This window comes from Eptatretus burgeri, chromosome 18 (assembly GCF_056783735.1).
Source record: "Eptatretus burgeri isolate ZD-2024b chromosome 18, Ebu_testis_v1, whole genome shotgun sequence".
NCBI classification, from domain to species: Eukaryota; Metazoa; Chordata; class Myxini; order Myxiniformes; family Myxinidae; genus Eptatretus; species Eptatretus burgeri.
The window spans coordinates 9,815,317-9,836,358 of record NC_140978.1 but is presented as its reverse complement, the minus strand read 5'-3'; the positions used below and the strand labels follow the sequence as shown (position 1 = coordinate 9,836,358).

General features: G+C 41.8%; 1 protein-coding gene across 4 annotated transcripts in view; it reads right to left on the bottom strand.

Moving 5' to 3' along the window:
- The window catches only part of LOC147008560 (lipopolysaccharide-responsive and beige-like anchor protein), a 597,819-nt gene that overhangs the window by 334,804 nt on the left and 241,973 nt on the right, over nt 1–21,042 (bottom strand). For all 4 annotated transcript variants that reach the window (XM_085864642.1, XM_085864638.1, XM_085864639.1 and 1 more), the window contains one exon: nt 10,043–10,107. In XM_085864642.1, the coding sequence (XP_085720768.1) occupies nt 10,043–10,107 (65 nt within the window). The remainder of the gene's footprint in view (nt 1–10,042; nt 10,108–21,042) is intronic.

Below are 21,042 nucleotides of genomic sequence, written 5' to 3'. Positions count from 1 at the left end.
CGAAATAAACACAGAAGATCATTAAACTGTTTGAAGGAAAGAAATGAAAGGTCCCGTGTCTCCATTGAGCTTGGTGGTCATGGGCAGTGCATTTGTACATTACACTGGTCCATCACCTGTTGCACGGACAAATGATATGATGTGCTCGGATAAAGTCTAGCCTTTTCGGATGCGCTGAGGTGCATTAAGAAGGGGGATTGAAGCATCAAACAGTCTCGTGCCAGAGAAAATGACATCGCACATTGAAATTCCTGGAAAGGATTACCATTGTAAATTTGCATAAACCACATTATGATCTTCACTTTCCTCATTACTTTGTCAAATTTCATCGAGTTGTAGATTGTGGTTTTTTTTTTTTTACACAATGGCGTTTTTATATGAAAGCAAAAGATGGCATTAGTTGTATGGTGTAGAATTCCATCCGTTTATAGAATGTTCACTCCATTGTTCAACTGGCTTCATTGTTATTTTCCTGATCGCATGCCTGTTCTCCTCATTTAATAAATCGGTTATTATGGCAGCCACTATTTTTAATGGTAAGATATTGCAAATGCAGCACATACACACCCCATATAAACTCAGGCATGCGACTCAGAATTACTGCAATACATGACTTTCAAAACGATGTAAGAATTCTAAACATAATTATCAGTATTTAGCTGAAAGAGTGGCAATTTTAAAATTGTCAACTATGTAATTGTTCTGTTCCGAAATAAAAATTGGACTCACAAGAATCTTGCTATAATTCACCGTCTGTCTGTCCGTCCGTCCGTCTGTTCCCAGGTACCGCAAAAACGGCTGAACCGATCGCAACTATTTTTTGGGTGTGTAATCCTGTGACTCCTTGGAGTAAAATAGGCATAAATATAATAACATGACCTCCTTGACGGCTCCTGTAGAGAGTGGATGCTTCGAGTACAGGAAATACGAGAAATTTCCTTGATCGAGAGGCGCTGGATTTGTAACATCTCCTATTAGTGCATTCTAGTCAGCCATGGATACAACACACACACACACACACACACACACACACACACACACACACACACACACACACACACACACACACACACACTGAGCAAATAGGTGCAAAAATCCAGTGCAATTTCTCTTGCTGCCCCAGAAACAAACAAAATATACAGTGCCTATAGAAAGTCTACACCCCCTATCAAAATTTCACCTTTTGTTGCCGTATATATCCTGGCATTTAATTACATTAAATCAGACTTTTCCCACCTTTATTTACACATCGTAACCCACAACTTCCACGTGAAAAACAAATTCTACAAATTTCAGAAAATTAATTAAAAATACAAAACTAGAATGTCTCGGTTGGATAAGTGTCCACACCCTTGAGTTTTTTTCTTGGTGGAAGCAACCTTTGAGAGCAATTACAGCTATGTGTCTGTTGGGATAGGTCTCCACCAACATTCCACACCTTAATTGGGAAATATTTGTCAATTATTCTGTACAAAACTGTTCAAGTTCAGTCAAGTTTCATGGGGAGCGTTTGATGGACAGCGATCTTCAAGTCATGCCATAAATCTTCGATTGGACTTAGGTCGGGTCTTTGACTGCGGGCCACTCAAGGACATTTATCTCTTTGTTCCTTAGCCACTCCAGTGTAGCTTTGGCTGTGTGCTTCAGGTTGTTGTCATGCTGAAAGGTAAACTTCCATCCCAATTTCAGCTTTCTTGCAGAGGGCAGCAAGTTTTCCACTAAGATTTTTCTGAATTTTGCTCCATCCATTTTCCATTCGACCCTGATAAATGCCCCAATCCCTGCTGACGAGACACAACTCCATAGCATGATGTCATCACCACCATGCTTCACAGTAGGGATGGTGTTCTTTGGGTGACGTGCTGTGTTAGGATTGCGCCAAATGTAATGTTTTGCATTTAAGCCAAAAAGCTCCATCTTGGTTTCATCACACCACAAAACTTTTTGCCACATGGCTTCAGAATCTCCAGAATGGTTTTTGCATACCTCAAGCGGGACTCACTGTGAGCTTTTTATGAGTAATGGCTTCCTTCTTGCCACCCTACTATTCAGGCCAGACTTGTGGAGTGCTTTGAATATTGTTGTCACATGCATACAGTGACCAATGTTTGCAATAACGGCATGTAGTTCATTAAAAATTGGCCTTTTGGTAGCCTCTCTGATCAATCTCCTCCTTACTTTGTCATCCAGTTTGGAGGGACGGCCTGATCTATGCAGGGTCTTGGTGGTACCATACGTCTTCCACTTCATAATGATTGTCTTGAATGTGCTCCGAGGGATATTCAAGGCCTTTGAAATATTTTTATACCCATCCCCTGATCTGTGCCTTTCCACAATTTTATCCCAGAGGTCCTTTGAAAGCTCCTTGGTACTCATAGTTGAATCGTTGCTGTGAAATACACTCCCCAGCAGAGGAAACCTACAGGAGCAGCTGATTCCATTCTGAAACTAGAAGGGCACTCGGTAGAGTACCTCCACCACGTAATGCCTGATCCACAAGAATATATGGGGCCCTTCACATTATTGAAATATAATGCTATATATCGTTTTTGGCCCCATCTCTCAATGGTGAAAAATAACTTTGAGAATTAAATAACTCTCGTATCCAGATCGGGATTTGGATAGTCACCAAAATCGAAACAATTTGTCATGATCACACACCCAACCTGTCCACCAAGTTTCATCCGAATCCGTCTACAACTTTTTGAGATATCGTGCTATACATTAGTTAATCCCTATCTCTCAATGGTGAAGAATCACTTTAAAAATTAGCAGATCTGGATCCGTATTCGGATCTTCACCAAAATCGAATCAATTCTTTCTTGTCACACACCCAACGTGTCCACCAGGTTTCATCCAAATCCGTCCACAACTTTTGAGATATCGTGCTATATATCGTTTTTGGCACTATCTCTCAATGGTGAAGAAGCACTTAAAAAATTCTCGTCGGATCCGGATCCGGATCATCCCCAAAACCTAATCATTTCGTCCTCGTCACACACCCAACCTGGCCACCAAATTTCATCCGGATCCGTTCACAAGTTTTTGAGATATCGTGCACATAGACAAACAAACAGAGAGAGAGAGAGAGAGAGAGAGAGAGAGAGAGAGAGAGAGAGAGAGAGAGAGAGAGAGAGAGAGAGAGAGGTGAAAACAACCTCCTTCACCTTCGGTGGAGGAGGTAATAATCAGAATCACAACAATTTAAAACAGGTGGAGGCCAAATAACTTGGTGTGTGATTTTGAAGATGATTGGTTACACCTGAGATAATTTACAATTGCTATTTTCACGGGGGTGGACACTTATCCAACCAAGATATTCTATTTTTGCATTTTCAATTAATTTTCTGAAATTTGAAGAATGTTTTTTCCTTTGAAGTTGTGGGTTACGATGTGCAACTAAACATGGAAAAAAAAGTCTGATTTAAAGCAATTTAATTTCAGGCTACAAGGTAACAAAAGGTGAAAATTTTGAAAGGGTGTGTAGACTTTCTATCAGCACTGCATTTATAATAGCCCTCAGATCTTCCATAGATCCTGCAGCTCCCATCTCCCCCACCCACTACTACCCCAACCTCCCAACACCATGAAGCGGAAAATATCAATTTCACCTGACCCTGTACAGGCACAAGCTCCATATGTGTCCTTTCTACCGGTGTTGAGAAGAACCTAATCCAGATACAATAGTCCATTCACTGGTCGCGGTCCGTCGGGGTTTTGTGTAACACACATCTGTCCACTCGGTCGGGAGATTGCAGTGCGAGCAGGTGCCCGTTCGACGATCTGATGAAGTTTTTCAAGTAATTTGTTGTGCAAAGGCACAGCCCCTTTCTAAGTACTTCTCTCATGCACTTTTCCAAATATTTTGGCTTCTTTCAGAAGCTTTGTGAGCTATTCCAAGTCACAATCCTTATCCAGGACACACAATTTTTTTACTTCGCCCTAAGCTCGTCAGCTTCCTGGAGCTTCTGTGCATGCGCACCAAGCATTTTGGGCCAGATTTCGTCATTTCAAAAGTTACATATTAATGAAGAACAAAACGAATGTAAAAAACAGGGCTCGGTGAGGACTTCCCATCACAGAGGCACACGTGTCACAGGTGTGCAACTAGGCCGATTACGATCTCTCTGGCCAGTGTCTGCCAGCCATGGCGGCACAGTGTGCTATGGAGCCGGAAGTGGCAATGTACATATATTTTTATTGGGGCCACCTCGTGGGCAGGACCCCAGAGGACTCCGACAAAAAGAACTCCGCTGACCAGGAGAGTACCAAGATAGGCTCATGTGGAAGGAGGTCGAGCAAGTGGTTCATGGAGGAGCTTGAGGAACAGAGATTATTGTGGTTCGCTCTGCAGAAGTTTTGGGATGACCCAAGATGGTATCGCATTGCCTTTTGAGAGCGGAAGAAAGACATCAGACAGGAGAGGTCCACATGCATGGAGTGCAAAGAAGCACTTTGAGGAGGAAGAAGAGTGCTGACATGGAGGCCTCATTGGAAAAAGGACAAAGAGGACCACGAGGTCTGGTTGAAAGCCTACTCATTTCTGGCCCTCCTCGTGGGTGTATTACTTCGTCTTTGGACACCATCATCACTGGCTCTCATCTCACTACTGGTTTCTTAAAGCAGGCTGCATCGAGTCTTTTGTCCACCCCGCACATCGTAGAGGAAAGGGAAGTCCCGTCTGCATTATTGTCTTCTTATACGAGTGCGATTTGTGGTGCTCAGTGGGTTAGGTTTTGCGTTTTATATCTCACCATTGTATGCAAGTTTGCGTATTCCCATTCTCGTCCTCCTGTCTTTTGACTCGCTTGGTTTGTTCCGTTTATGATAGCGTATTGTCAACCCTCTTCCCTATACTTTGCTTTTCAAATAAACCCTTTAAAGGGTATGAAAACGTGTTTCCACCATCTGCTTTTTGTGTGTGTATGCTGGAGATTTTTGGCTCATTTGGGCGACCTTGAGGAACAATAAAGTGGAGTAATTATTGAACGCAGTGTCATAAAAAAAAAACATTTGGACCATCTCCCGGGATGAAAGGTCCGGGCTGAGGAATCCTATATTAATGGGTACTGTCGAACCCGACTATTCGCTGGGGATACATTCCTGAAAAAGGCCGTGAATGTCGGGGTCCGCGATTGTCAAGGCATTGTTTAAAATACATATTTATTAATTTTTGCATGCTCTAGGCTCGTGGAAGAGCAATTACACAGAACAAATCAGGACAGCATAAAGGGAACAGAAGGAGAAAAGGGAAACAACAACAGCAGGGCAGAGGGAAAAAGTAGTCGGAGATGGACAAACAAGGGATGTAGGTAACAATGAGCAGTAAGGGAAAAGGCAAAGGGTGGACAACATGGATACATCAGAAAAATTGTGTTTGAGCAGTTTGTGATTTTGTCAAAGTCTGTGGAGAGGGAAGAGGCTACCGCCTGTCTGTCAGAAGGGTGAGAGATGTCACGACAGAGTGTGGCGTCATCAGTAGAGAGATAGAGGATTTTCCAGAAAGCCAGTGAGATAATTGATGAAGATAAGGAATATGGGGCCTAGAACACTGCCTTGGGGTACTCCAGCCTTGATAGGGAGAGGAGATGAAAGGGTTCTGTTGAGAGCCACATGATGACTACTGGAGTAGAGGAGATCAGTAACCCAAGAGTGGAGTTGGCCTTGGATTCCATAGGCAGACAGTTTGGAGAACAAGGTAGGATGACCGACTGTATCAAAAGCTCGAGATATGTCCAGAGACGGCCGTGATCTCATATCTGATATTGAGGGCATCCACCACTGTTGGGAGAGTAGAAACAGCATGTCCAATGTGGAGTGACCATGTTTGAATCCGAATTGATGACCTGAGATGAGGCTGTTGGAGAAAAGGAATGATTTTATGTCAACTGTGATGATGGATTCCATGACCTTGCTGATGATTGGAAGTGCAGTAAGCTAATTGGGCTGTAGTTAAGGGGATCTGCATTTGCACCTTTTTTATGTAATGTTGTAATGTTGGCTGATTTCCAATTTCCCAGGTGGATAAAGGAAACCAGTCATGAAGTGCTAAAAAAATAAATAAATAAATAAATAAACCCGCGAATATGCGAAGCACGAATGTTGAAGCAGGCCACACTTTATGACCCACGAATACATGTGGTCCGCGAGTAGCGAATCTGTAAATAGCGTAGTCCGACAGCACTCAGACTCGGCATTTTATAAAACACAGTTGTGAAACACTATATTATATGAGGAATGTTCAAGCTCGACAATGATTTTATCGAAGTCCAAGTACAGGGGAGTTGTGAACTGTTATCTATTCCTCAAGGTAATCCCGTTAAATGTCGATAGATGTCCCATCGATGTCTCAATAACATTTGTGTATAAATCTTTGGGATGCATGTGCAGCCATTTTGGGATGTGTGATTTGATGTCTTTATGATTCGTATCGCTAATGCTACCAAGATGTTCTCTGAGTGATCCAAAGAGATGAAAGATCACAAGGTGACAAGTCTCGACTGCTTGGCAGATGACTTAGAACTTCCCAACGCATCTCTACTGAAGTAGTCATTTTCCATGTAAGGGTCATGAGCTTTATCATGCTGTAAAGTCAAAACTCAAAAACAGCATCCTGCCATCGTCTGCACATATTCCTTGTCTCACTTCATTCCTGTGAAACTTTCTTACTGTCGACAATAACTGTGCAAAACCTCAACAAATTCACCATTATTTTTCGATGCTGCATAATTTTAACATATATATGTTGTTTTTTGGACCATGTCAACCTTGCATGACCCTCATAGTATCCAAGGGCATAAAACAGACACAACATATTACAGGAAGTGCCTTGTAAACAATGGAATGTTGTCTCTGAGATCCATCGGTGCAGAATGCAGTCGTCAAGTTCTCACGTACACATATGCCACCACATTCCAGCAATATGCAAAAAGAAGCACCAAGAACAAACTGGAGTGTTCACAGAACATGATGCCCCACACAGCGTTCAAGTATAATTGTAATACAATAATGATTTTAAAGATCGTTTTAAAAAAATCCTGAAGTTTAGCGCAAATGATGCAGTCAGTCTTAAACACCACCATATTTAACATGTCCAAGTACTGCAAAACGGAAGGGTTTTGAAAGTACAAAGAAGGCGATTTGTGTTCTCCAGTGTCCAAGTACATAATTCAATTTAATTAAAATGAAGGTTGTAAAAATCGTGTAAATTAATTAATTCCGGGTTTAACCACCATTTTACGCAATGTCTTATACACCAACCTATCTAGCCCGTTACACGAGTTATTCGTACGTTATTTGTGTCCCTTTGGATGGCCTTAAAAACAGAACGTTTCCCGTTTGGAATGTTTTTCAATTTTGTTTGACTGCCAGGCAGGCAGACAGAGTAAAAATAATCTCGCTCCTCTCTGCGCATGTGCAGTCGGGACGAATTCAGAGTCAAAGCTGTGTAAAACGGTAGATTTGTCTTCCGATTCATGTTCAAAAATATAACGTTCAATTAAAATCAGTTGTTTCTTGATCATAAACTGATAAGACGGACAGACATGAACCAATTGCTTAACCCAACCTTTCACTTCAGGTATGCGGGGTAGTAAGCGGGTTCTTTAATCTAGCTGCAATTCAGAATATTTACATTTCACACACATTGCCTGGTAGACCATTAAAACAGACATTACGTCACCGGTTTCTTTTTTTTTTTTTTTTCCAAAGGCCTTCTTATAATCTAATTCTAAACTTCTGCTGACTATATGTTTTCCCTGACTGCTATGCAATGTCTAATATTTACAAACCAATGCACTTGTGTCAAGTTTGCATTTTTCAAACTCCTGTGTGTCCGCATTAATGCCATGCTATGCAAGGCTTCAGCAACTAAAAATATTTAGTAAAAATAGTTATAAAATGTTCATTATTTGTAATCAAGTCGAAACAAATATTTCCAACCAATCTAATATTCATCTGAAATAAATGACTTATTTATCATCATCTTTTATTAGATGGAAACATTATAAGTGAAAATATAAACCACATACAAGTCTTTTCAGTGTTATTCTGTGGACGGCCCTCTGCTGCTAACAATCAAAATTGCAGAAGGTAGCTTTCTACTACATTATAGAGTAACAGCTATTTCTAAGTGTTCTCAAGGCACTTGTAAAATAGCACTGCCACTTTGCCTTCAAAACGTGAGAATAAAGACAGGAAGCCATCAGTCTTCTTGCTCACTACTTCATTCCCTCCCACCCAAGGCCTTTCCCCCTCCCCTTGTTTCTTCCCATACAGGCAATTGCAAAGGCAAGGCCAAAAGGCCGGGAGCTTCCTGTAGGGTTGAAACCCAAACCCGGTATAGCACAGTAAGAGCCAGAAGGTCCAGTGCCCTGACAGGTCAAAGCTTTAGAGGAGGGCAACCAAGCAACCAAGAGTAGGAAGTTTTGGATATGATGATGTGAGAGTGGGGTGTGAGATTTGTGGGGTTGGGGGGGGTGGAAGAAGAGCAACAGCACATTAAAGAGCATGTTAAAGCATGTTAAAGAGCAAGAGTATGTTATGCTCCTTAAGAAGAGTTTGTTAAAGGATGGTGAATAACAAGAGGATGATATTGAAGGATGAGGGAAAGGGAAAATGGAGATATGAGAAGGTGGGAGAAAGCCTGGAGCCGACAGCAGAACGGCCAAGAGGGCGATCAATGTGAAGGCCCAGATTCACATCTGGCTGTGCTCTTAAGTTCCAGGGCAGGTTGAGAGGGGGTCAACACTAATTAAACGCTGCTGTTCAAGGCAGCTAACCGTGTGCAAATAAACGTACACCACTTTCTGAGAGTGAAACCGGATACTAGGCAGGGAGCACGAGGCGAGACAGGCCACGAGACCGGAGGACACTGCACGTCCTCCCAATGCTGCCTAAGAACCCCCAAGCGAGCAAGTCTGAGGTTCAGTATGTAACTCGCTGAGCTCCTCGCTAACAAGATAATCAGGTTAGTGCAAGGCAGGGTATTACAGAATGCACCTTTAAAATACAGCTTCTCGCTATTATTTGGGCCAATGATCTGCTTGTGCAAAGAATAATTGATTGACTGCTGCTATTATGAAGAGAGGTATCACCCCTTAAAGGATGTGTCTCGATATTTAGTAAGAAAAATTAAAAAGTAGCATTTAAAACCATGCAAGGTTGAGGAGGGAGGTTGTGGATATGAAGTGGATAAGAAAGGGATAATGGAGGAAAAAGGAGTGAGGGCAAGGGAAGTTCAGCAACGACAAACACTGGGGTGTCTCGGTGAAAGCCACACCCGCTGAGTGTTAAAACATCGTATATTTTGCCAAATTGTACCAAAGGATCACACAGCAGATGGTTCGAAAGAAAAGCAACATTGTCAGAGCCGAGCCAGCACACTAAATTAAACGATGGAATCCACGGTATGCCTTCAAAGAGGCAACATCTAGGATGCATGCTGGTAACAGAGCAGGAACACTCAACAGTCTCTTGGGTTCTCTGGGTGCTTTCCTGGCCTCAACCACCACTGAATGTTTGGGGTTTTCCTCTGGGCTTTGCAGTTACCCAAAACCATGTTTTTATTTCATTTTTTTTCCCCCCATCTTGCTGGACCATGTCCAACTAAGCGACTCTGTCTGGACGAATAGTTCCCGTTTAGGTCCAAAGCCAAACACTATTTAAACGCTTTGGAGTAAAAAGAAAAAAAGTACTGTGACTGCGAAGTAAACGTATACTCTAATACAATTAACCTACATTTCATTTTTCATCGTTTCCTCTCAGTTGCTTTCTACCCTCTTATTCAATGTCAATGAGGCTATGTTTTAAACTTGACCTCATGACCCTTGTATTTAGCTTTGACTGCTTGTTCTTGAACATCAAAAGAAAACGTAATAATAATAATAATTAATGAACTGGGCATTACAAACTGACCTTGGTGAAAACATTCACCACAATAAAAGTAAAAAGAAAGTTCCCTTTCTGCACGGTAAAATAACTTTGGGTTAAAGGAAAACATCACTCGAGTTGTAGCTTGTATAAGACCAGTGGTTGTATTTACCGTCCTTCGTTTATGAGCTCGATGAAGGCCAAACCAGCATGCTTCTGGATAGAGTTTTGCCATTCCTGAACAAGGGTGGAAGATGGAAAACAAAGCCAGAAGAAAAACATTAAGCACCTGTAACAGGGTGTCAATTATACATACCGAACAATGTAGCGGAGCACAAGTGAAAACAGCACATGGTCAATACCACTGAACTCTCACATATCCTCATGGTAATGAGTACATTCCAACAGAACAGGGCAGCATTTGCATAATTTGACTAACAAGTGCCATAGGGTAGAAATACAGAAGTGTTATACCTGTTGTCTAACATCCTGCAGGACCTCTTCGCATGTCGTGGCTTTAATGAAGGACGTTCAAAAGTTTTGAGGAACATGGCATTTGATGATGTTGTTTTTCTCCAGTTATTTTTTTATTTACTTCTTAGAAACTTGCATAAATACTAGCATAAGCGATGCATTTAATTAATTTTACCTAATTTGTTAAATCATACAATGATGGATCACAGTAAATTGAGCATCGATGGCCGTGCAATTTCACGCAAAGAAAGTTTAGAGAAAAGCTCCAGATAAATCTACAAACACGTCGAGGCCCTGTATGGCGAAGTTGCACCATCATATTCTACCAGTAGCCAATGAGACTAACAATAAGTGTAAACGTGAGTCTCTTGATGAGCCCGGGTCAAGAGGGCTGACAGATGCGAATGACCCACAAACTGTTTCCCAAGTTGAGGCATTAATCATGGAGGATCAGCACATGTATTAAGATTGCCAAAATAGCCACAGAACTTGTAAATTCTCAAAGCAGCATTTTCACCATCATTCAGAAACATTTGAGCATACCCATGGTCTCAACCACCCCCAAAACCTCAGCATTTTCCGATCCACAGCAACGGCCGGCATCCTGTCATGAGCTACTCAAACCGTTAAACACAGTTCCAGCTGACTTTATTGCTCATCTGGTCACTGGTCATGAAACGTGGCTTCATCAGTGGCATCCTGAAACCACATTGGAATGCATGCAATGAAAACACAATGGATCACCACCACTGAAGAAATTTTGCACCCAATTCAACGCGCCAAAATCAAGGCCTCAATTTTCTGGGATGCAAAAGGATTGCTGTCGATTGCTATTTGCCTCACTTCTACATTCACATGATAATACTGAGCCAGCTTCATGCAACAATGAGGGCAGTGATTCACGACACATACCAAAGAAGGTTCATTAAAATGTGGTCCTCCTGCACAACAGCACACATGTGTAGTGTGTAGTGTGTACTCGGCCCATGTTGCTTATAGGCAACCGTTTGTGATTGTCCCTGAGAGCAGCTGGATGATCCTCAGTCCCCACCCCTTTTGGACATTACCCCCTATGAAAATCCAACTGTTTCAACATTTGAAGTCCCACCTGCATGGCTGCCAATTCGCCAGTGACAAGAAACTCGTTGGAGCAACCAAAACAGAGTTGAACGAGCAATAAGAAAACATATATTTTAATAGCATCAACAGTTTGAAGGACAAACAACATTATATTCACATCCTCTTCAATCTCAATCTTCCCTTCAAGTCTTCAAGACAGCCGTTTACCACCATCTCAGATTGTCCCCAATCCAACACCATGATCTTTTCAACCATTGTTTAGATCTCAATCCCTCCTCCTTCCAAATTTCCAGTTTTCCCTCCGAAGAGTTTCCTTCTGTATACGTCTTGTCCACCCCATACATCCCATTTCCTCCCCAACCCATTGGTTGTCTGCCTCCCTCTGTGTTGGCCTTTGGCTCTGCTGTGGTGTCACTCCCCCCCCCCCCCCAACCTCTGCTGTTCCTTTTGTCCTGTTGCATCCTCTGATCCAGTCAGTATACTAGGACTACTACTAGCCCTTTCACAAGCATCGACGATTGTTTCTGTAATTTTAAAAGAAAATCTATAAATGTATAATATTATTTGTACAGTATACAGACTTCATTGTACTATATTTTCTCCTTTTTGCCATGTCTTGGACGAGTGAGTACATCTCATATTCCAAGAACATTTTGAACGTGCCTCATACCTATCTACAAACAACTTGTTGCATTTGAACAAATATGATTTGGAATTGATCAAGTCGATATTTGCTTCGCATTTCTCAACACCGTGACCACCGCCAACATGAAACGGGGAAAAGAAAAGAGTTATAACGAAATCAAGTTGAAAAAGCACAAAAATGTATTCTGTAGTTGAAGACCAGCAAAAGATCTGCGACTTCATCTGACAAGTTGTGCAAAGAGGATTCAAAAAAAAGATGGTGCAGGGGTTGTAAAAATCCATTTATCTTTGCGAACCTTTCTTCTTTTCTCGTCGGTTCTCATCTCCTTGGGCAGGTGTCAAATGGTGGAACGGAGTCCTCCCGAGGAGCCTAAACCATCCGCCGCCTTTTTATTAGGATCAAGTTTCGAGGACCAAGTTGTGATATTTTCATGTTTTAGCACGAGAGCATTTTCGTTATCGTCACCGAATTCCGGACAGCATTCAATTGTAGTTCCTTCGTTCTATGTTCTGGAATCACTTTCAAATCCTCCTCACGATTGGGATTTAGCACTCCAGTTACATCCAGTTACAGTACTCCCATCATCGGCAAAACTGCAATCCTCAGCATTCATGTTCTCTTGACTTCATTTTTGCAGGTTGTGGTACAAAGGAATTTTTGTACTTTCAACGTTATTTAGGCCAAAGTCAACTGTGAACTGATACTGACACCTTATTTCGCAATGTCGTCTTTTCATTTTTATATTCGAGCAATATCTGATCCCAATGCCTTTACTTGTTTTCAATGGTCATGGTCGAGTGGATGATCAGGTCATATGTGAATACCATGTCTTTGTCTTGGATAATTGTGCTGAGATCATGGACCTTAGATCATGGATCTTCTGGGACTGATATTGAAGGTTGTGTGTATACGCCAGTGAATAAACCCTGCAAATGCCGTTATGACTTTGCATACACAGTTGTTCTGACATACGTGAGAGGTGAACCTTCGTTTGTCCATTTGACTCAGTCCTGCCATTGGTGTTGTGTCCTCGATCTCAGGTATTTGTGATTCATTCTCCATCCAAATTCAGCTGCCCTCTTCTTAACGACTCCAGTGCACCTTTCTTATCTATTAATATTTGCAGCCCTTCCCTTAAGGCCCTGTCACACCTTGACGTTTTAGCCAGCGTATGGCAAGGTATCAAAATGTATGTAAAACGCTGGCGTACGCTGAACTATTGATGTTTTTTCCAGTTTTGGACGTATTCATAACGAGTTGGACGTATGCATAACGTATTAGTAACGTACACAGAACGTTTCGATAACATATAGATAACTTGTATCAACGAATGCTGAGCATGTTGTCGGCATTCACAACCTATGCCCAACGATAGTCTAACTTAGGCCGAAGTCACATTTACCACGGCGGCCGTGGGGTCTTCAAAATCTACGGCCACTAGCAATTATACGGCGGCCACAGTATTTCCACGGTCACACAATGTAGCAGTCACATATGTTTTTATTTTTCGGGGAGCCGCACGGCGTATTTAGGCCGAAGTCACATTTGCCACGGCGGCCGTGGGGTCTCCAAAATCTACGGCCACTAGCAATTATACGGCAGCCGCAGTATTTCCACGGTCACACAATGTAGCAGTCACATATGTTTTTATTTTTCGGGTAGCTGCATGGCATATTTATAAATTGTGGAGACCGAAAACGTGGGGGTGCCGTATGGTCTTTGATTTGATGTCGCACGGTGACCTTAGGGCGTTCCCGCGGTGGCCATAGAATTTAAGGCAGACGCAAGGTGCCCACAAGGCGACCGCAGGGGGCCCTAAGGCGAACGTGTGCCCAGACGGACGGTAACGAGTGGGTTATTTTTTTTTTTTTTTAACCAGTTTTTTTGTTTCGGCTTGTCCAATTGCTACGGCGAACGTAGAAATGAAAAAAGTTATAACTCCGCGTTATAATTCCACGGCGACCTTAGGACCTGTAAAATATAGCCAAATGGCGTAGGGCCACCGCAGAAACTCTGCGGCCGCCGGACGTTTCTGTCAATTCAGAAGGCGTACGGCCGCCGTATCCTCGCCGTAGAGCAAATGTGACTTAGGCCTTATGCATAGCGCGGCAGCGTATTGCCGACGATCACATGGCGTAGCCTATTAAAAGGCTGCGGCTCGACGATTCAAATCATAAATGCACGAGACATCGAAGTGTCAAGCTGCTGTCACACAACGTTTTAGCCAGCGTATGCCGACGTATGAAAAATTTGCCGAATACGCTGGCACACGTCGAATACGTTATGGGTAAGTTTTATATACGTAAAGAGCACGCTGAAGCACGCTGACATACGTCGTAGTACGCCGAGTACGTCGACAAATTTTCAGCATGTTGAAAATTTTTCGACGTATGCCAGCGTATGACACACGTTCCGCATACGCTGGCCATAAGTTGTAGGCATGTTGCGTGATCGTTGACACACGTCGACACACGTTACTTGTAAGTTACTCATAAGTCGAAACACGTCGAGGTAATGTTTAGCGTCAGTGTTCCAGACTGCCTGGTTTTTATTCTTCTTCGGCATGACGGTGATGTTGACACTTCGATTTCTAGTGCGGTTATGATTTAAATCGTTGATCGGCAGCCTATTAATTATATTATATTATAACCACACTAGAAATAAAAGTGTTAACATCACCGTCATACCGAAAAAAAAAAAAACCAGGGAGTCTGGAACACTGACGCTAAACATTACCTCGACGTGTTTCGACTTATGAGTAACTTACAAGTAACGTGTTTGACATGTGTCAACTATCGCGTAACGTGCCTACAACTTATGGCCAGCGTATGCGGAACGTGTGAGTCATACGCTGGCATACGTTGAAAAATTTCAAGCATGTTAAAATTTGTCCACGAGCTTGGCATACTACGACGTATGCCAGTGTACTACGACGTATGCCAGCGTGCTCTTAACGTATACAAAACTTACCAATAACGTATTTGACGTGTGCCAGCGTTTCATACGTCGGTATACGCTGGCTAAATCTTCAAGGTGTGACAGGGCCTTTACCTTTAATTTCCCTCCTCTTCCATCATTCTTTCAATTGTTCAAGTATATTTTTTTGATATTTTGCTTTGTAAATTTCAATCGTCGTTGGAATTGTTCAGGCTGCACTGTCCTCATTTCCAGGGTAGCATTTACTCTTTGCACTTCTTCTTGGAAACTGCTTGCAAGATTATCCTCATTTCTTTGCCAATAGAAATGTGTTTGCATCGCTGCCTTCTTTTTGATACAAGATCAAGGCTCAAGGAAGAGCGAAGTGTTTCAAAACATTGAAGCTTGAACAATGCGCCCAGTTTGCATTTGCCGAGAATAATCTTTTGTCTTGCCTGAAAATCCACACAACTAAGTTTATACTTGTACCAAGTTTGGTCAAAATACCTTCACTGGTTCACAAGTAAGCGTGGTAACAGAATTTTTACCTAACGGGACCTCTGACATTTCACCTTTGACCTCTTGACCCCATAATCTAATCAGTTCATCTTTGCATCATTATGAGACTTGTAACCAGTTTAACTTAAATCCCTTCAGCCGCGCTTAAGTTATCACAGTCATGAAAATTTATCATGGAAATGCGGACAACCCGAAAACATCATGCCTCCAGTGATTTAGTCAGTGGAGGCATAAAAACGTGGGTAGTGTATCGGCACAGAACACTGGCTTTATTGCTCGATACCTCGAAAAAAGCAACTCGGGTTATGTAATGAAGCCTAAAAATGACTATTTTTTATGTCCATATGTAATACATCGTGTTTTCCAACTTGGAGAGATTCCAATTCCACTCTGCTATGAAGGAATGATCCTATAGGCCAGAAGGCTTGAAGCCTGGGGCCTACACAAACTGTGTGCCTCAGAACGCCTGTGATGCTGATGGGCCGAAACCCGTCGACATTTGATGATGCTTTTAATAGTCGCTTTTGGTCTTTTTCACACTGAAGAGAAAACTTATAGGGAAGCCATGGTGATTATGAATATAACACTCCTGAATATGTCTTGGGCCTAATGGAGCAGCAAAATGGCAGATGCATGATTTATTTTTTCAGAGGTGGAGTCAGGCCAGCTGTCCAACCAATGGTTGCAACAAAACACACATACACATTTTGAAGTTCCGCTGATTATATATTGAAGATTCTGCCTGCTCGCATTCCTTGACAGATGCAAAAAAAATCCCACAGTCTCTTTCAAAAAGAGGAGACATTTGTGCTCCGGTACCATGGCCAAATTCCAAATTCATGCAATCTTTCCACAAACTTCGGGCCGAGTCAACTGGTTTGCAAAAAGTTGTCTCAATTACACACACTCAATGAGCCACTGAACCTGACGAACGGGACTTGCCAAAAGGTGGTGGTGGTGATGATGGTGACAACAAAGAGTAAGGGTTGTTTTTGAAATTGTCTGAGAGGATAGTGCGGAGGTAGTGCACTGACCTTTGAGCTGTTTTAGGTGCATTTCATTCTCAGCCCGACTCTAAACTGTCGGATTGGTGCTCCGCAGACAAGGCGTTGTATTGCGTGTGCCATCCATAGGGAGAACGTCAAGCTGAGGATCCAACTGCTTGTAATATTTTATCGACCATAAATATCCAATGGTAAGATTCAGTCAGCGATGTATCGCTGGTATCCTGGTCATATTCCAAATTTCTGCCTAAACTCCGACTAGCAAGTGCTCTGGTCTTCTTGGATATTCCTTGACACCGAGTCCTGCCTCTTCACTGCTTGTGTAACCATGTGTCAAGTATCACATCAAACCAACTATCTCAGGGTTGAATTTCTGTGTCTATAGTTATTCCTACATTATAAACAATTTCAAACTTCAATATGCTCGTGCATGGCCATATTTGGCTAAAAAGGGAAACTATTATTAGTCTCAAATGGAAGCCTTTCACCTCAATCTCATAAGCACAAGGGTGTGCATATACTAAAGTGCTAATAAATAAAAAAATCCGCTGCACTTGTCGACTTCTCCATTGCTCTCCTTCAACAAACCAAACCTATTCTTATGAACACTTCCCCCCCCCCTAACAACAAGGTCACCTTTTCCCTGCAAATATCAAAATGTGGATTACAATAAATGGAGAGCATTGCAACAATTTAAATCAAAACCTAATAATATTTTTACATATATGTATTCAGTGCTCCCAATGCAAACATTTTCAAGACAAAAAAAATGCTGTCACTGCACAACTGGATGTACACACATACACATGAAACTTGTTTTACCCATGTACAACCAAAAAGTAAATGCCTTCAAAAAAAATAGCAAAGAGAACAGCAGACGAAAATTCACCATCTGGCAGTTCTCCGAGTGATGTCACTAATGAACATTTCCAAAGTCCTCACTTGCAGGATCATTCAGCTGTCAAACTTTGACACTCACTTATCTCTATAGTGTTTGGAAATGGATGTTTGTGCAAAATGACATGTCGAGGAAAGAAAGTTGTTTTCATCCCCAAATTAAAAAACATTTGTGGAACCACGCCTATATCCCAGACATGTATTATTTATTATGCAGAGGTATAAAGATATGTCTGGGACAATCCTACAATGGGCCCTGCAATCATTTGAAAATCCTAAAATATGTGCTATTCGTCCTAAAATAAGTGCCTGGCTCATGATGCTGGGAAACCACATTGAAACCCAAATACGACATGTTTTGTCCATAGTTTGTTAATGTTCTTGACATTGTGAGAAAAGTACACTGACGTCCATTGTCCTGGTCCTCCCTGTGATTGATGTAGAAACTTCACCATGAGGCATTTATTCAGCCTCGGTAACGTAAAGGCTCTGAGTCTGGGAAGTCAGTGGTTCCAACCCGAGCCATAACAAAGACTTTAAACTGGTACGTGCTGTTTTCTTGCTTAACGCTCGGCAAATAAAAATTATAGAGTATCAACAAACAACCATAAGTTGGTAACCATTGCATAGGCTTGATGTGCCTAACGGCCTATTCCTGTGTTGAAGCTTCTTGGAAGGGAACTCGTATATTTTAAAGTATGTATATATATATATATATATATATATATATATATATATATATATATATATATATATATATATATATATATATATATATATATATATATATATATATATATACTGAATATATATCTATTGTGATGGGTTTGGAAATGTACCCTGGGGTAGAGCACAAATAGACACAAAGGAAACCAGAGGATGAGTTATTTCATGAGTTTATGTGTAGGTAAACCTTTGCCCCTTGTCTAAGAGTTGGAGGGGGGGACATGCATTGAGGGTGAGCTTGTGTATCTCCAGTGAGATGTCTTCCTCCCGCCCCCCTCTCTGCTACATTCAATCTTTGTTTCAATACCCCGTCGGTTCATTCCAACAATCCCCCCTGTGCCATTCTCAATCCACCAAAAATCCCCTTCACCAAACCTCAATTCAATCACCCTTCTTTCATCCAGTTTGTCTGTTTCAACCCCACAGGTTTATTCTCGTCCTTCAGCAAGTTTGTCTTCCTCACCACTCAAATTGACTCATTCTTGAGGATTTACCACCAATCACCTGTCGCTCACAGTAAACAACTGATCCTCTGGACTGGCATTGAATTGCATTTCCTGCATTCTTCCTCCCTTTTGCTTCCTTATTCTTCCTTCTTGCATTCCACACATCCGTGGCACAAAGCACAATGCTTGTTGTATTCGTAATAAAATACAATGCTCTTTCCATACACAACTAGAGGGGGAGCACTCGGTAGAGTGCAAAACCTCCGCCGCCAATACTGCTCGGTCACTCAAGTAAACCTGATATCCTATTCATTCAATTTGACGTCAACAGTACTCACAGAGTTATAGTTTACAACTTTCCCTTTTACTTTTAACTTGTACATATTCAATTCATTCGTCATAACTAGATTCCTTGAGACAGAAATTGATTTTACGTAGGTATATCCACCTGAAGTTCCAAAATCAGCCGCAATTATAATTTTGGCATGTTTTTGTTGGAAATCGCTTATAACATTTAGAAATGCAAAAAAAAAATCGAAATTTTGTTGAAAAAAAAAGTTGCAAATTTTTTTTTCTCTAACAATTTTTTTTGGGGGGAGGGGGGGTGTGGAAATCACTTAAAACATGTAGAAATGGAAAAAAAATTCAAATATTTTTTCAAAATGGCCGCCATAGCGGCCATATTGGATTTTGGACAAAGTCCAAAATCTAATGGCATGATCCTTGGACCATACCTAATCCCCCCACCAAGTTTCGTCGAAATCCGTCGAGGAGTTTTTCCGTAATACTGTTCACAAACAAACAAACAAACAAACAAACAAACAAACAGAAAGGGGTGAAACCAGTAACCTCCGATCTTCGATGGCGAAGGTTAATAAAGTACGGCCCTTCTCGCATGCGAATAGTACGTACAGTACAAAAGACATTTTTTCACGTGCAGGAAAATCTGAGGGCACCTTCCACGCTTTTCTGAGACATATCGTCACTGGAGACGAGACGTGGATCCACCATTACGAGACAGAGAGCAAACACCAGAGTATGGAGTGGAAACATCTGACATCAGCAGTAAAAAATAAGTTCAAAAGTCAACCATCAGCCAAAAAGTGATGTTCACACTTTTCTGGGACTCACAAGGCCCAATTTTGGAACACCATCCGGGGGGGGGGGGGGGGGACAACAACGGTAATCTAATCAGTGTCCGTTATTGTGAAATAATCCGGGACCAGTTGACACCAGCTATTCGATGGAAACGCCGAGGGTTACTGTAAAAAGGTGTTGAATTGTTGCATGACAATGGTCGTCCACACACTGCCGCCCATACTGTGGAAACCCTCCGGCAATTGAACTTTGACGTGTTGGAGCATCCTCCGTACAGTACTGACCTGGCCCCTTCGGACTTTCACCTGTTTGGTCCACTCAAAGACGAAACACTTTGCCAGTGACCAACAAGTAAAAGAAGTGGTGCGTGTGTGACTCGTCACTCAGCTAAAATCATTTCTTTCTGCGGGCATACAGAAGATTGTGAACTGATGGACTAAGTGTGTTGAAAAGTAGGTGGACCATGTGGAAAAATGATGCTGTTGCACATGCTCAATTGTAGTTATATTATTGAAATAAAAATATACTGCAGATACTTTTTGACTCACCCTCGTACAAGTATTGGAAATAATTCTGGAAAAAGAAAAAAAACTGTAGAGAATGTAGCCTGAGATGGTGATCACTTTTGGAGATTTTGGGCTTTCTTCCTCGGCTGCTGCGATTGTCAACAACTGTACCAGTTTCACATATATTCCGAAGTCTTGTGCAGAGCTCCTCCTGAAACATGAAGCCAGGCTGTAATCTGCCACATGGAGTAGCCTTCCCCAAATAAGACTTGATTCGATAAGCTTGTCACATATTTCCTTCCCAGGAGCCATGATATCCACCACACGACAATGACATCACTGCCTCTACTTTTATCGTCTTTCCTCAGGTGTGGCATTTTCTGTTTGCCTGTATGACAACCAATCCCAGTGTACTACATTAATATGTAACTGTATAATATGGAGAATTTCATTGCTACACTTGAGATGCGATTCTCTCTCGTGTTCTTTGCATTCCAAACCGAGTTTTTCCTCCGGCTCCGTAATTATTTCCAATATTGTACATTTCAAATGCACCTTGCTGAAGAGCAATCATTTTTCTTTCAAACTGCACAAAAACAGGCACTTAAGCTATTTGCTGGAACAGAAAGAGACTAACCTGACGAAGTAATAAGTCACAAGAACAGAACACCACACGAAGACAGACATGCTTATTGGCTAAGTCTTTGTAATGTGGACAGAATGATCGAGTTAAGGTCCCACTGGTCTCCCAGGATGAAGCTTTGCCACAAACTCAACGATTGTATCATCAATCATTTGGTAAACTAATTAGTCACATAGTGAAACATAAAAAAAGGATGGGAGTCTGTGGGGAGAAAAGA